Raw genomic sequence first — 16686 nt, 5'->3', positions numbered from 1 at the left:
CTGAAGCTATAACTTTTTATAGGATTCTATCATGGTATTTAGGCATTTCAGTTCTGTTTTCAACTTGAAATTACATTATTTCCAGTTTCTTGGTGTAAAACATCGACTATATGTCAGGTCTACTTAGTTGATATAAGGATGTGTTTGGATTAAATTCTCTAGAGTGATTCAGTGAATGATAATTGAACTTTGTAAACAGGCATGGGGCCAACCAAGTTCAGTGTTACATGCCTGTGTTCCCATCTGTTTGGGAGGCTGAAGCAGGAGGATCCTAAGTTCAAAGCTAGCCTGGGCAACTTGGTGAGGCCCTGACTCAAAAAATAAGTGCTGGGAATGAAACTCAGTAGTAGAGTACTCCTGAATCCAATCTTCATTTACCTCCCACTCCCCCTCCCCCCAAAAGTAGACATGTGTTAGAATTGACCAGCTTTTTTATGTTTTTCTGGAAGAGTTGTAATAATAAAAGTTTAAGGTCTTTATTAAAAGATAACTAATTCTTAGACCTGGGGATGTAGTTCAGGGGTAGTGTTTGCCTTAGCATGTGCCCTGCCTGGGTTCAAGGGGGAAAAAAGAACTTTTGGGGTGTGTTGGGGGTGTTTTTTTTATGGGTCTGTTATTAATAGTTCTTCAAAAACATTTAATAAAGACTGTTGATCATTGAATATCTCAATTGCTCTTGGGCTGGTAAATAAACCACCAAACAAAAAATTAAATTTTTTATACTCATGTCAGATTATGTTTTAGTTTACTTTCTGTAAGAAGAGCTGCTGGGGTTTCAGGAAGGTGCTTATGATTGCTTCTAAGCCCAGTTACCATTTCATTCAGTATTGCCTTACTTCTCTTATTGGTTACTAGTATCCTTAACATTCTTACATAGCTGTTCTTAGATTCTTTAATTAGGCTTCTAAGAACAAATTTCATAAGAATGGAACTTAGCTTAATGAGGCATTAAACTCATAGATAGGGTGTTTGTATGTACACCTTTGTATTATTTACAAGTGTGCAAAAAAGGTATTCATGACAAATAGGAACAGTAGCTCAACCATAAGTAGTGAAGAAATTAAACTTGATCCTGATGATGATGTCACAGTTGTCTAAAATTCTGTGATTGAATTGCTTAGGCTGGACTAATTCTATGATTGGACTGGTGTTTTGCCAAAACAAACTGAAGCAGTCAGAACCACAGCCATTTTAATCTATTATTACTGACTTATTTTGTCATATAATCTAATTCAGTGGTATAGAGGCTTCAAGCATTGGATCTGTCTGGCTTGATATTTCCAGTGAATTTCAGTGACATTTTTGATAGTTATTTATTTGGTATTGTATACCACAGAAACTGTTTTGTAACCTGCTTTCTGTATTTTTAAAGAACATTTTCCTAATTTTTTTTCTTACGTTATTGATGGACCTTTGTTCTCTTATTTATATGCTGTGCTGAGAATAAACCCAGTGCCTCATACTTTAAGCAACGCTAGCCTCTCTTAATTGTTAAATATGATTTTGTGACATCACTTTTGATGACCTCATAGTGTCCTGTCATAGATTTGCTGTAATTTACCGGTCCCTATAGTTGAATGCCAGTAATTCATATTTTGTAATTTTTATAACTTTTTTTTGGTACGAGGGGTTGAACCTTGGTGCACTTAACCCCTTAGCCGCATCACCAGCTCTTTTTTTGTTTTGATACGTGGTCTCACTAAGTTGTTCAGAGCCTTGCTAAATTGCTGAGGCTGGCTTTCAACTCCTGATCCTCCTGTCTCAACTTCCGGAGTTGCAGGTATACACTGTGCAGGGCTTTTCTTTATAACCTTTTCCAGATAAAATAATACAGTGAGTATCTTTCTGTGTTAAAATTATTTTTTTTTTAGGCTAGGTCCAAGGGTGTATGCTTTTTGGAGGTCTTGGCTGTCATATATTGGTATATGGGTCTTTTTGTTCTTACCAAATTTGTTGTTGTTGTTGAGGAAATTGGTGGGAAGCTATTATCCAGAAGACAATAGTAAGAATGTTTTGCGTGTCATGCAGTGATTTGGGAGGCTGAGAGAGGAGGATTACAATTTGGAGACCAATCAGCAATTTAGCAAACCTCTAAGTTAAGACCCTGTCTTAAAATAAAAAGGGCTGGTTATGTCACTCAGTGATTAAGCACCCCTGGCTTAAATCTCTGGTACAAAACCTTCTCTTTTGACTATTCTTTTTTTCTTCTTTTTTTTTTTTTTTTTTGGGTACTGGAGATTGAACCCAGAGGTGCTTAACTACTGAGCCACATCCCTGGACCTTTTTTAAAAATATTTTATTAGAGACAGGGTCTCGCTAAGTTGCTGAGGCTGTCTTTGAACTTGTAATCCTCCTGCCTTAGTCTCCCAAGCCACTGGGATTATAGGTGTGGACCACCGCACTCTGCTCTTTTGACTAACTTTGGGATAGTCTGCCAGCAAGAGAGACTTATTCTGTCCATTAGTGATGGCTTTTTAGAAACATCAGAAGTTGATTTAATTTACGTTTTATATTTCTAGCCCTCTACAGGTTAAGAATAAGGGAAGTACTCTAGTAGAGGGAGGTAGTAGAGACTACTTCTGTTAAAGCCTCCTAGCATAACGTTAGACTTAGGTATATAAGTTATTTTTTGAATGACTGAAAAAGCAATTTGGTTATGACAGCAACAGCTTGAAGTTTATAGTATTTAAAATGTCATGTTTTATTAAGTGGAAATGGAAGAATTTCCTTAAGACCTAGAATTATTCCTATTTTCAAGACCTAAAAATGGTGACTTGGGAGTGATTTCAAATATATTTAATTCTTAAACAGTCTAATAAAACGCAAGATGGAGCTATTTAACTTTTCTTTGAACATCTTTGCTGGGACCTAGATACTGCAGAGAAATGAAGAATGTATTGTCAGGGAACCTTATGTTATTAGTGGTGGATAATAGTACAAAATATAAAGTTGTTTTTTTTTTTTTTTAAGATTTTACCTGAAGTGCCAGTATGGAAGCTTGAAGGAGGTTGGTTGCCTAACCCAGAATGGAGTATAGGTAAATTAGTCATAGAACAATCTTAGAAGTGGCCTCAGAATGTGTCAACTATTGATAGCTACAGGTATTTTGTAAAGAGTGAATATGGGTGCGGAACAACCCAAATCTGTAACAGTGTACAGATGATACTTGGAACAGAAAATAGTTTATAGTTTAAGAACAAGTTTAATAGTGGCATTGTGGAATGGGTATACCAAAGGAAAGTTTGGAGGTCAGATTAGGAAAAAAAGATGGTGAATGAAATATTCGTGCAGCTAGTTTGATACTGAAATCTGTCGATAGGTACAAAGTTGGTTTTTAAAAAACTATGGGGCTGGGGTTGTGGCTCAGCAGTAGAGCGCTAACCTAGCACGTGTGGGGTGCTGGGTTCGATCCTCAGCACCACATAAAAATAAAATAAAGATATTGGGTCCAACTACCAACTAAAACAATATTTTTTTAAAAAAATTAACGAAAAAGCTAGAGGGGGAAGGACAGGAGTAAAGTATAATTTGAGTCAGGATGGAGGAATTTCTAGATGTAACCTTTAAAGGAAGGAAGGCAAGGAAAGCTTGTAGAAGTAGAGGTGAACCAACATGAATATATAAATATATAATAATAACTTCAGTGAATACACAACACACTTCTTACCACATTGTTTTATAAATGTCTGTTTCTCATAATAATATGTCTTATGAAGGGCCGGGTTTTTGGTTAAAAAAGATATGATGGGAATAGGATAGATATTTGTTTTTGCAATATTGGGGATTGAACCCAGGGCCCCCTGCATACTAGGCACGTACTCTTACCACTGAGCTACACCCTAGCACTGGAGACTGACTGAGCTCAAACTCCTAAGGTATGTGGGTCACCACACCCTACTCTTTAAATTTTTCTAATAAGCAAGTCTTTAGTGCAATTTAGATGACCATTTTTTAATTAATAATTGTATAGTGAACGCCTTAAAAAATTACGCACATGCCAAATCTGTAGTTGAATTCACTGGGCATCAACTGATCTTTTCTTTCATCATGTTCTGCTGGGGATTGAACCCTGGGCCCTCACACATGGTAGGCAAGCACTCTAACTTTGAACTAAACCCTCAGGCCCTTATTTCTTTACTATATTTAATATACCTACTTAGGTCAGAAATTATAGAAAGGAACCAATAACTTTTTTGGGGTGGGTGTGGGTACTTGACTACTGAGCCATATCCCCAGCCCTATTTTGTATTTTATTTAGAGACAGGATTTCACTGAGTTGCTTAGTGCCTCACTTTTGATAAGGCTGACTTTGAAAGCGATCGTCCTGCCTCAGCCTCCCAGCCACTGGGATTACAGGCATGTGCCATTGCACCCAGTGGAAATGATAACTTCTTAAAAGACCTGTTTAGCTTGGTGTGGTGGCGCATGCCTGTAATCCCAGAGGCCTCGAAATCTGAGGCAGGAAGATAACAAGTTTGAAGCCATCCTCAGCAATTTAGCAAGGTCCTTAGGGACTCAGACACTGTCTCAAAAAGGCCTGGGGACAGTGGGGTGCTATTGGCGCATAACTGTAATCCCAGTGGCTCAGGAAGCTGTGACAGGAGGATTAGGAGTTCAAAGCCAGCCTCAGCAATGATGAGGCAATAAATAACTCAGTGAGACTCTCTCATAAAATATTAAAAGGGGCTGGGGATGTGGCTTAGTGGTTGAGTGCCCCCTGAGTTTAATCTCTGATACCAAAAAAAAAAAAAAAAAAAGCCTGGGGACACAGCTCAGTGGTTAAGTGCTCCAGGGTTTTTAGGCTCTGGTATAAAAAAAATAAGATTAAAAATATCTTTTTAATACTGTCCTTTCCTCTTAATGAATTTCCTGTCATCTTGAGTCAGCTAAGCTTTGTTCATTCTTGGTTTCTGATCTGGACTGCCTCATGTATGAATCCCCTCTGTAGCATAACTATTGAAACTTTTTTAGTCTCTACTAGAAACTTTTTCTCTGCAAACACTGGGGAATGAACCCAGTGGCATTCTTCCACTAAGCTACAGCCTTAGCCTTTATTTATTTATTGAAACAGGGCCTCACTAAGTGCTTAGGCTGACCTCGAGCTTGCAATCCTCCTGCCTCAGCCTCCCAACTATTCTAGGATTGCAGGTGTGTGCCACCACTCCTAGCCCCGCCACTGTTTTATTAATTAATTAATTAATTTGTGCGCTTGGGGATTTAACCCAGGAATGCTTTACCGCTGAATTACATCCCAGCACTGTTTTAAATTGCCTCTTGAGAACTTGAGTAGGCATCCTGTTCTTTTCATGTGTTTATAGTTTGTTCATTTGGTGTTTTTGTTTTTTACACTGTTAGGGATCAAACATGAGCATGAGGGCTGGGGATGTGGCTCAAGCAGTAGCACGCTCACCTGGCATGCGTGCGGCCCGGGTTCGATTCTCAGCACCACATACAAACAAAGATGTTGTGTCCGCCAAATACTAAAAAATAAATGTTGAAATTCTCTCTCTCTACCTCTCTCTCACTCTCTCTTAAAAAAAAAAAAAAAAAAAAAAAAAAAAACATGAGCATGAGTCCTACCACTGAACCATACCCCAGCTCTGTATTTTTGTTTTTAAATGATATGTAGCAATTATACATACTTATGGGGGCTTCTGTTTTAATTAGAATGGTAAACTGAGCATTTTTTGTAAAATTCTGAGGCTCTGCTGCTGGTTTGTAGATAAACTTGTGTCCCTGATAAAAGGGTTGAGGAAATTCTTTGATTTCCTCATCATCTTTCTTTTTTGATGGATAAAATGGTTTTCTCTGCAGCCTCCTTAAATAAAGACTACAAGACAATAGATGATGTTGAATTTGAATCTTGTAGAACCATGCCCTTTGTATCCATCTTTCCACAAGTGTTTGTATTAATTGCTAGGATAGAAGAGATAAACAAGGCATCCTCTTTGCCTTAGGAGCAGGCAAATATTAAGACCAATGAAATGGATAAAATATGACATAAGAGCTGTAATAGGAGAATGAAGAGATTTTTGACTTTGTGGAGGAGAGTGATAAATTTGGGGGGAAGTTAAGATTTACAGAGGAGGTCATGCAGAATAAGTAATAATAAGAGTAAAAAGCACTCAGGTAGTAGCACAGTGCTGGGCACATTGTGCACACAAAAGTTATTTTGGGACTAGGGGTGTAGTTCTGGTAGAGTACATGGCACAAGGCACTTGATTTAATTCCTGACACTAAGTAAACCGGAACCAGAAATTTAGTTTTTTTTTTAATCTAATACTATCATTCTCTGATTTCTGATGAAGGAGAATCAGAAGTTATTTATTTAATATCTCATAGCTAGCTAGACTAAGTTTTCAGTGATGTTTTAGAATTGGATGGTTGCAAGCTAGCTGTTTAGCTTTCAAGAATTTTAGGAGGGCTGGGGATGTGGCTCAAGTGGTAGCGCGCTCACCTGGCATGCGGGCGGCCCGGGTTCGATCCTCAGCACCACATACAAAGATGTTGTGTCCGCCGAAAACTAAAAAAAAATAAATATTAAAAAAAAATTCTCTCTCTCTCTCTCTCTCTCTCTCTTTAAAAAAAAAAAACTTAGGAGCTGGTTCAAAGTATAGTCATAAGTAAATAAGTTATAATTAAGTACATTGTATTGAAAGGAATTTAATACATTTCTGTATGTTAAATTACATTATAAGTTTGTAATATTCAGTTCACAGTTAAATTACATAAAATTAAGTATCATTGCATTAGAAAGGAAAAAATATTCACCAAGGTGGGGGGTGATCCCAGTAAAGGCAGGCTTAGGCAGGAGAAGGGCAAGTTGGAGACCAGTTTGGGTAGCTTTGCAAGACCCTGTCTCAAATAAAATGAAAAGGACTGGGAATATCGGGATGTAACTCAGTTGTAAAGTGCTTACCTATGAGGCCTTGAGTTCAATCCCCAGTACTGCACATTCCGCCCCCCCCCCCCCAAAAAAAAAAAGGTGGAGTGCAGGATGGAGAAAATGTTAATGCAGATTATTTAAGTCTGTAATTATTACATTTTTTCTGAACAAAAATTTGCTAGGCAAGTGCTTTACTACTGAGCTAGAGTTATATCCATGGTCTTCTTGCCCCTCCCCCCTCAATTTTGAGATAGGGTCTTGCTAAATTGCTGAGGCTGGCTTTGAATTTGTGATCTTCCTATCTCAGTCTTCTGGGATTATAGGGGTGTGTGTGACACAATACCTGAGAAGGCCTGTCTTCTTAAAAAAAAAAAAAAAGTAATGGTCAGGTGTAAGTGTATCTGTAATCACAGTGGCTTTGGAGGCTGAGACAGGAGGATTGAGAGTTTAAAGTCAGACACAGCAGCAGATTAGCGAGGCCCTAAAGTGTTAAAAAAAAAAAGGGGGGGGTGTGTGGTGGCTGGGGTTGTGGCTCAGTGGTAGAAACCTCACCTAGCCCATGTAGGTGCTGGGTTTGATCCTCAGCCTAGCCCATGTGAGGTGCCAGGTTTGATCCTCAGCACCACATAATAGTAAATAAAATAAAAAGGTATTTTGTCAAATTATAACTAAGAAAAATATATTTAAAAAAAATGGCTGGGGATGTGGCACTGTGGTTAAGCGTCCCAGATTTAATCCCTGGTACTAAAAATATATATATAATAATAGTAATTTGAGGAACTACTCTTACAGCATTTGGGAAATCATTTTCCATTTTAATAGAAGGTACTCAAAAGATTGAATTAAGAGCCGAGTGTGGTGGTGCACACGGTGTAATCCCAGCAGCTGGGGAGGCTGAAGCAGGAGGATTGTGACTTCAAAGCCAGCCTCAGCAAAAGCAAGGTGCTAAGCAACTCAGTGAGACCCTGTCTCTAAATAAAATACAAAATAGGGCTGGGGATATGTGTAGTTCAGTGGTTCAGTGCTTCTGAGTTCAATCTCTGGTACCAAAAGAAAAACGGGGGTGGGGGTGGCTTGGAATGTTGCTCAGTGGTAGAGTACCTCTGGGTTCCATCAGTACCCAAAAAAGAAAAAAAAATAGTCTTATAAATACCTTATAGATAGTCTTATAAATACTTGTGATATGTTTGGAATGATAAGTTTAATATTAACGTAGAATGATAAGTGTTAAAATTTAAAATGGGAGAGGTTTCTTAGGCCCAGTATATGAAAGGTTTGGATTTTTTTCATATGCTTTTGTTTTAATTGGATTGTAAAGGAGGTAGTTAATTAGGGAGTGACAGTTTGGAAGCTGGGAAGATTGAAATACTTCTTGTACATTGACTTTGGCATCCTGCTAGGCACTTTCATTGTTTTTGTTTAATCCTCCACCCCTTGGAGGCAGTATCACTTACTTATAGATAAGGAAGTTGAAATTCAAGTTAGCAGCTTGTTGAAACTTACTATAATACATAAAATGAAGAGAGGTAAATAGGTGGTTCAGAGTAACTAAGACACATTAATAATGTTCTGTGAGGAAAAAAGGCAAAAACCTGAAGCAAGATAATGGGAATGAGAAGATTTGAAGAATGTGATTAGACATATTTCCTGACTAGTTTTTTTTTTTTTTTTTTTTAAATATGGGAGAAGCAGCAGTTTAGGGTTAGGATTTGGAAATATTGTGGCACCCCCCACCCCCAGTAGGGATTGAACCCAGGGCCTTGCACATGCTAGACAAATGCTTTATTACTGACCTACATTCCAGCCTTGTTTGTTTACTTGTTTTTATTACTGGTACCTGGGATTGAATCATTGCATTTTTTATTTTCGGACAGGGTCTTACTAAGTTGCTGAGGCTGGCCTCAAACTTGGGAATTCTTTTCTTAGCTACCTGTTGCTGGGATTATTGGCTGTGCCACCATTCCCAGCCTTTGTATTGACTTCTTGAAAGAAGTATTGGTTGCCTGTGGGACAGGAACAGTAACGATATATATGTTAAGGATGGGGATCTGGAGCTTGGAAGAGAGAGATCTGCTGATGGGAATTTGGGAGTTTTTGGCTGTGTAGGAAAAGGCATAGAACATTTTATTCCATGATGATTCAAGAATATTGATAATGGGGGCTGGGGATGTGGCTCAAGCGGTAGCATGCTCACCTGGCATGTGTGCGGCCCGGGTTCAATCCTCAGCACCACATACAAACAAAGATCTTGTGTCTGCTGAAAAACTAAAAAATAAATATTAAATTCTCTCTCTTTCTCTAAAAAAAGAAAACTGATATTGAAAATGATGAGTAACAATACTGAATAGTTCATGTAGATATAAAGTCGCACAAATTCAGAAAGCAGAGCTGTTAGGGCTGGGATGTGGCTCAGTGGTAGAATGCTTGCCTGTCATTTTGGAGGCTCTAGGTTTGAACTTCAGCACTAGAAGGAAAAGAAAGAAAAAAAGAAGGAAGAAAGCAGAGTTGGTGTTTTAAATATATAGAATGGTTCCAGAGTCACCATGAGGTGATAGAGAGACTCCCCAGAAATAAAATTCAAAGGATAGGTTAAAGAGGAAACAAATGAAAGAAATGAGAGGGAGTAGTCTGAACTTAAAAAAGAACATGGAGGTATACTCAGCGTATTCAGAAGACTACACAGAGGTTACAGATGCCAAGGTAAGATTGTTTTCCTGTTAGGGATGTGAAGGTTTGATCTCTACACTTCATTCAGTAGCATTTGTTGTTTGTGTATCCTTCCAACTCTTCCCTATGTGCTGGATCTTTCCACCTATCTGTTTGAAACCTTAATGAGAGAAGTAAGACTACTTTTTGTTTCACTAGTATGGACAATTTGCATAATTTGGTCTATGTAACAATGTTTCAGGTACAACTGATATATATTCCTTTGCTTTGTTTTCCAATGCTGGGGATCAAACCCAGGACCTTTAGAATGCTAGGCAAGTGTTCTACCACTGAATTATAAGCTTGAAAAGGCTAAAGATTGATCCAGAAAGAACTATTTTTCTAAACTTAACATTTGTAGGGCAAGGGCTAATTGGCAATGCTAGAATAATTTAACCTGTACTCAGAATACATTGAACTAAGAACCACTTAGATATGAAACATTCTACTTTTGTCAAAAGTAACTTTATTCCTGTTAGCAGTTTTTGTTTTGCTTTTTTTTTTTTTTTTTTTGGTACTGCGTTGTTTTTGTTGTACTGGGTTTTGAACTCACTGAGCTATATATATCCCAGCCCTTTTTAAAATTTTGATACAGGGTCTCATTAAGTTGCTTGAACTTGAGGTCCTTTTGCTTCAGCCTCCCCAATTGAGATTATAAGTGTTGTTCACCATGCCTGGCCTATTTTCATATCAGTTTTAAAACTTTCTAGTCTTGGATTAGTAATGGATTTCTCCCACCCCAACAGTACTTACAAGGACGAATTTTACATGCACAGCTTGATTCTTGAATCATCTCCTCCATGAAGCATAGTTTAAAAAAACACTAGATGACATGAAGTTTGGGGTGGGAGGAATGGTGCCTGGAAGTTGATCTGAGAGGTGGGGAGTTTGTTTTGAAATCAAGTGAGGATTCTGCAAGTTCAGCATCTCTTCAAGGTATGTTGTGATGTTTAGTTGGGGCAAGGATGTGTTAGGGGTGAAGATTTACTGCTAGAAGAGAAGAAGAGAAAGGCTTCAGCAGTTTGAATGAATGCTGTAGTGTAAGGGACAGTGAGATAAATTTACTTTCTTGTAGCTCTTGAAAAATTTCACATATAGAAGAAAAAGTTCTGTTCCTGAATTAGGGCAAACAAAGGTGATCTCTTTTCTGCTTTTGTAAATTCACTATTGAATTCTGTAAGTTTGTAAATGAGCAAGGAGAAAGGTTGAGTGTGGCAGCTCAGATAATCTTTTCCGGCTTTCTCGTTTGAAGTAGGTAGCGGTTTAAATTTGTATACCGCCACCACCTACTGGACACAATTCCAGTGCAAGCAAAACTAGTTCAAATAGCACTCTAATGTTTTTCATTCTTGTTAAATAAATAGTTGCTAGTTGAACTGATTCAAGTAGAGTTAGTTATAGAAGATAGCAAGGAATCATGACATACCAAATGAAACCATGTATATTAAAGTGCTAATTTATAATATGAGACTGAGAGCAGAAGAGAATAGCAAGACCAGTTAGGGCTACAATCATTAGGAATTTTTTATGGAAGACTTAATTGAATTGGGTCTGGAAGAATGGGTAGGGAAAGAGTGGAAAGATGAAGGAAAATACAGGCAGTTGCTCATCTTTCCAACTCATTTGCACTTACACTTACAGGCTTGCTGTATCCGAGGATTCTGCTTCAGTAATTTTGACCAACTCTGGATCAGAGATGTATGGGAGCTGGGTCCACCAGCACACACCTGCAATTCCAGTTACTTGGGAGGCTGAAGCAGGAGGATTACAAGTTCAAAGCTAGCTCTGACAACTTAGCAAGACCCTATCTCAAAAAAAAAACAACACCCTAGGGATGGAGTTCACCTTTGTTTCAGTCCCCAGTAATGGAGATGGGGTGAAGGAAATCTTCTGTACTAAATACGTACTAGATTTTTTTTTTTTTTTTTTTTGTCATTTTCTTAAACAATAAGTATTATGGAGGGGGGCTTGGGTAATGGTAGTGCTTGCCTAGCATGTGCCAGGCCTTGTGGTCAGGGGCACCATATGTGAGTTTTTTTGTTGTTGTTGGAGGGGATTTAACCCAGAGGTGCTTAACTACTGAGCCACATCCCCAGCACCATTTTATTTTATTTTTTGGTACCAGGGGTTGAACGTGGGGGCACTTGACCCCCTGAGCCTTATCTCTAGCCCTTTTTATTTTTAACTTGAGACAGGGTTTCCCTAAATTGCTTAGGGCTTTATTAAATTGCCAAGGCTGGCTTTGAACTAGCCCCGTTTTTATTTTTAATTTTGAGATAGGAACTTGCTAATTTGCTAAAGTTTTCCTTGAACTCCTCATGCCTCAGCCTTCCTAGTCCCTGGGATTACTAGGCATGCACCATAATACTTGACCATATGAGAGGATTGCATAGGTTGTTTACAAATACTGCACCATTTTCTATAAAGGACTTGAGCATCCTTGGATTTTGTTACATGTGGAGAGTTCTGCAACCAATCCTCCATTGATACTGGTGCCAGCTGTATTTAAGATAATTATGGGTGCTTCTTGAAGAGATAGTAGTGGGCCATCTGCAAATGCAGATTTTAGCCCTGTTATTCAGGAAAAATATGCTAATGCAACATTTTGACCCTATGTGAATTTTTTTGGTAAGGTGTGGATAGCAGATAGAACTTTTGTTTTGGAGTGCTGGGGATGCCCTATCAATGAGCTACATTCAGAGCCCTTTTAATTCTTAAGTTTGAGACAGGTTTTCACTGTTATTGAGGCAGATCTTCAATAATTTATAATCCTGTCAGCCTCCAGAGTAGCTGAGATTTTGGATGTGCACCACTGCACTTGGCCCCTTAGAACTTTTATTATATAAAGATTATATTAATTGTAAATTTTATTTGTCATTATAAAATATTGCCAATTATAAAAAGTAAAAAAGGCACAACACTTCTGATAAACCACTCATTGTTTTGGTATTTTTTTAAATCTCATCTTTACCTAAACAGTTGATTATGATATAGTCTTTTTAATATATAATACTTTATGTAGTATTTACCTTGCCTTTTCCCTCTTTACACTTGAAGTATTTACCCTTATTTAGATATTTGTTGGGTATCAGTATAAAGGCCCTTTTCGTATATCTTCATTTTCTTGTAATTATCCTGTAAAACAGGTCAAATTATAGTTCAGTGGTAGAATGTTTGCCCAGCATGCTCTGGAGTATGTGTTCAATTGCGATGTCATCAAAAAAAAAGAAAGAAAAAAATTGTCTAATTAGGAAACTAAGATTAAAAAAAGAATAACTTTCTCATGATTCTTTCCTAGCAAGTAGGGTTGAAATTTTTTGCTCCAAAGCTGTTTGCTCTTTTGTCATGCTCCTTTACATTTACCACTTAAAATAGCTAATGGACCCAGGCATGGTGGCCATATTTGCCTGTAATCCCAGCTACTTGGGAGGCTAAAGCTGGAGGATGACGAGTTTGATGCCAATATGAGCAATTTAGTGAGACCCTGTCTCTAAATAAATAATAAAGGACTGGTGATACAGCCTGGTGGTAGTGTCTTTTGGGTTCAGTCCCTAGTATCACAAAGGATAGGGTTAAAAAAAGAAAACAAACAAAACAGTGGTTCTTATCTTCTGTACCTAAAGCCAGTCTGATCTTTGTGGTCATATGAGAACATAATTAATTGAAACTTGAACCTTTATTGAAGCACTTTAATCTCCCATCACAAGAATCCAAATGGAGCAAATTGGATCTATTGTTTATAACTTTCATGACCATTTGCTGAAAGTTGTAAAGGTTGTGGTTAATTACAGGCGTCAAGAATTCAAATGGTCTGGATAATGTACATTGAGAGGCTGTAAAATCGAATTGGAAAGTTTATTCAATTTTGTACACAAGCTGCAAGGTTACTTCCCTTTAATGGCATAGCTAGCATTGACGTCCAGACAAGTTCTTGGGTAATTCAAAGTGATATATGGCAAAAGTTAATTTGTTTGGGGGTCAGTGGACCCCAGAAAGGGATGAGGAAGGGAGCAGGATGGACCTGGAGGAGAGCTTTGGAGTACTAACTTCAAAAAATATTAGAGATTCAAGATAACTTTTGAGCTGTATGTAAAGTTTGAAAAAAATATATTGGGGCTGGGGATGTGGCTCAAGCGGTAGCACCCTTGCCTGGCATGCGTGCGGCCTGGGTTCGATCCTCAGCACCACATACAAACAAAGATGTTGTGTCTGCCGAAAACTAAAAAATAAATATGAAAAAAAAATTCTCTCTCTCTCTCTCTCTCAAAAAAAAAAAATATTGTGTCCACCTAAAACTAAAAAATAAATATTAAAAAAAAAAAAGAAAAAAATATATTGATACCAGGCTGGGGGTATAACTCACTAGTAGAGCACTTCCCTAGTGTGTCTGAGGTCTTCATTCCATTCCTGACATGGAAAGAAAACAAAACAGGCCTTACATTAAGAGTTAATAAATTACTATTTTACATTTTACCTAGTAAGCATCCTGCATATTTCTTATAGGATTAGCAATTATTATTAAAGCTGGTCACCTACAGTCCTTGCTCCTCAGAAGGCTGAGGCAGGAGGATCTTTTTTTTTTTTTTTTCCTGCAGTATTGGGGATTGAACTCGTTTGGTTCTCTACCACAGAGCTATATCCTTGACCCTTTTTATTTATTATTTTGAAGCAGTGTCTCACTAAGTTGTTCAGGCTGGTCTAGAACTTTCAGACTTCCTGGTCTAGAACTTTCAGACTTCCTGCCCTAACCTCCTGAATAGCTGGGATTACAGGTATGTGCTAGAATATTCAGCTAAACATGTTAATTATTTTTAGAGTTGTCAGATGATTTTAAACTAGAAGATTTAGCAGTCACTAGCCATTCTGAAATTGCTCAAACTGTTATATTAACAGCTGATTTTTAAGCTGGGCATGGTGGTGCACACCTGTAATCTCAAGAATTTTGGAGGCTGAGGCAAGAAGAATCTTAAATTTAAGGCAAGCTTCAGCCATTTAGTGAGGCCTAAAGCAACTTAGCCCCCCTGGGTTCAATTCCCAGTACTTTTAAAAAGAAAAAAGGGGGGAAAAAGGCTTTTAGCTGGGCCTGGTGGGCCTTGTGATGCATGCCTGTAATCCCAGTGGTTTGAGAGGCTAAGGCAAGAGGATTGTGAGTTCAAAGCCAGCCTCAGCGAAATCGAGGTACTCAGTGAGACCCTCTCTCTAAGTAAAATACAAAATAGGGCTGGGAATGTGTATAGCTCAGTGGTTGAGTGCCCCTGAGTTCAATCTCCCGTACTGAAAAAAAAAAAAAAAAGGTCGGGGGGGGCTTTAAGAAGGTGGTCGATTTTGGAATGTGGCGAGAGGACCCTTTAAGTATATTATGTATGATGGGTCCTTTTAAAAAAGATTATAGCCTGGGTATTGTGGTACACATGTAATACCAGTGATTTGGACAATGAAACAGGAGGATTGTAAAATTCGAGGTCAGCCTTGGCAATTTAGACATTATCTCCAAAGGGGGAGGGGTACTAGGGATGTATCTCAGTGATTAAGTGCCCCGGGTTCAATCCTCAGTACCACCACCACCCCTGCCACCAAAAAAAAAAAAAAAAGTGTGGAGTGGGTAGGATTGGATTGTTAGGAGGGTTAAATGTAGATGTATTTGCACATAGGTCTTTTTATGAAGGATTTGGGCATACACATGCCCCTCTACATCTTTGGATTAATCATCAGTTTCTTTTTTTTTTTAAGTTATAGGTGGATGCAATATCTTTATTTTGATGTGGTGCTGAGGATCGAACTCAGTGCTTCACACATGGTAGGCGAGTACTCTACCTCTGAGCCCCAGCCCAGTCATCAGTTTCTTTAATAACTTTTACATGATATTAATAGTGCTACTGGGAATATTAGGACTGGAGAGTGCACAGAGAAAGTATGTGGCAAAGTTCACGATGTTCAGCTGAGAAGTAATTAATGAAATTATTGTGGATGGTGAGATTGAAAAAATTCAGAAGTGGAGTTGAAGTGAAAAACATTTTCACGTATGTGGAAAGTATATTCTAATGATTGCTTCATTTTTGTAAATTTACCTATCAACTACAGAGTATCCTTGGGCTGGGGGTGGGTTGGGGTTTGACATACCATTAAAAACAATTGTCTAATACAGTCATAGTACAAGTCAAAGTCAGTATTTCCAAACTGTTTTGAGAAATTATTTTGTTGTGAAATTAGTTTCAGTTCAAATGCAGCTCTTAGTGGAGAGCCTAGCAGACAATTTCATTTGGTTTGGAAATAAGTGTTTTCAAATTTTAGTTTTTAGTTATACTAAAACAAAACAAAACAAAATCCTAACTTGTCCTTTATTCTCATTTTAGAAATTACTTGCCAGGTTTATTCAGGTACTGAATATTTTCAGCCTTTATTTCCCTTTCAGTGAAATGTATATTGGATTTGAGCTACGAATGAACAATCTTGGAAAAGAATTAGATGGTAGGGAACGTTATTAATTAATGTGTATACATCATCCTGTTGCTTCTGCTTCAGTTTCAAGAACTTAAGTCCAACAGAACGTCTGGTCTGCACCTAGAAAAACTGAGGAGGGGATGAAAGAATAGACCTTGTAACCAAAAGTATTTTTAAAAAGGAATAGGGAGCTGGGTGCAGTGACATGTGCTTGTAATCCCAGTGATTTGGGAGGCTGAGGCAGGAGGGTTGCAATTTCAAGGCCAGCCTCAACAGTGTAGTGAGACCCTAAGGAACTTAAACCCAGCCATAAAATAAAAAAGACTGGGGATGTGCCTCAGTGGCTAAGCGTCCCTGGGTTCAATCCCTAGTACCAATAGATAAATAGATCGGCAGGTAAATAGGATTAGAGCTGTAATTCATTGGCAGAGCACTTTTCCCACTACCTCACATGTGGGAAATCCTGGGTTCAATCCCCAGTACTCCCCAAAAGAAAATGAAATAAATTAATATGCTTCAGTTTTACTGTCCATTTAAAAATGGAAGGAAGAGTGGGGGTATAATTTACTGGTAGAGTGCTTGCCTAGCATGCTCAATGCCCTGGGTTCCAGCACTGCAAAGGGAAAAAGTGGAGGAAGAGGGATTGTAGGAGA

General features: G+C 38.2%; 1 protein-coding gene across 1 annotated transcript in view; it reads left to right on the top strand.

Moving 5' to 3' along the window:
- The window catches only part of Ythdf2 (YTH N6-methyladenosine RNA binding protein F2), a 34796-nt gene that overhangs the window by 9860 nt on the left and 8250 nt on the right, over positions 1 to 16686 (top strand). The window contains exon 5 of the mRNA XM_046468754.2: positions 2971 to 3037. Coding sequence (XP_046324710.1) covers positions 2971 to 3037 — 67 coding nt within the window. The remainder of the gene's footprint in view (positions 1 to 2970; positions 3038 to 16686) is intronic.

Source organism: Marmota monax, unplaced genomic scaffold (genome assembly GCF_021218885.2).
Source record: "Marmota monax isolate L192 unplaced genomic scaffold, Marmota_monax_Labrador192_F-V1.1 WCK01_AAM20220418_F8-fsc00008, whole genome shotgun sequence".
NCBI classification, from domain to species: Eukaryota; Metazoa; Chordata; class Mammalia; order Rodentia; family Sciuridae; genus Marmota; species Marmota monax.
Note: the sequence above shows the minus strand (reverse complement) of the source record. Positions and strands in the feature narration are given on the sequence as shown.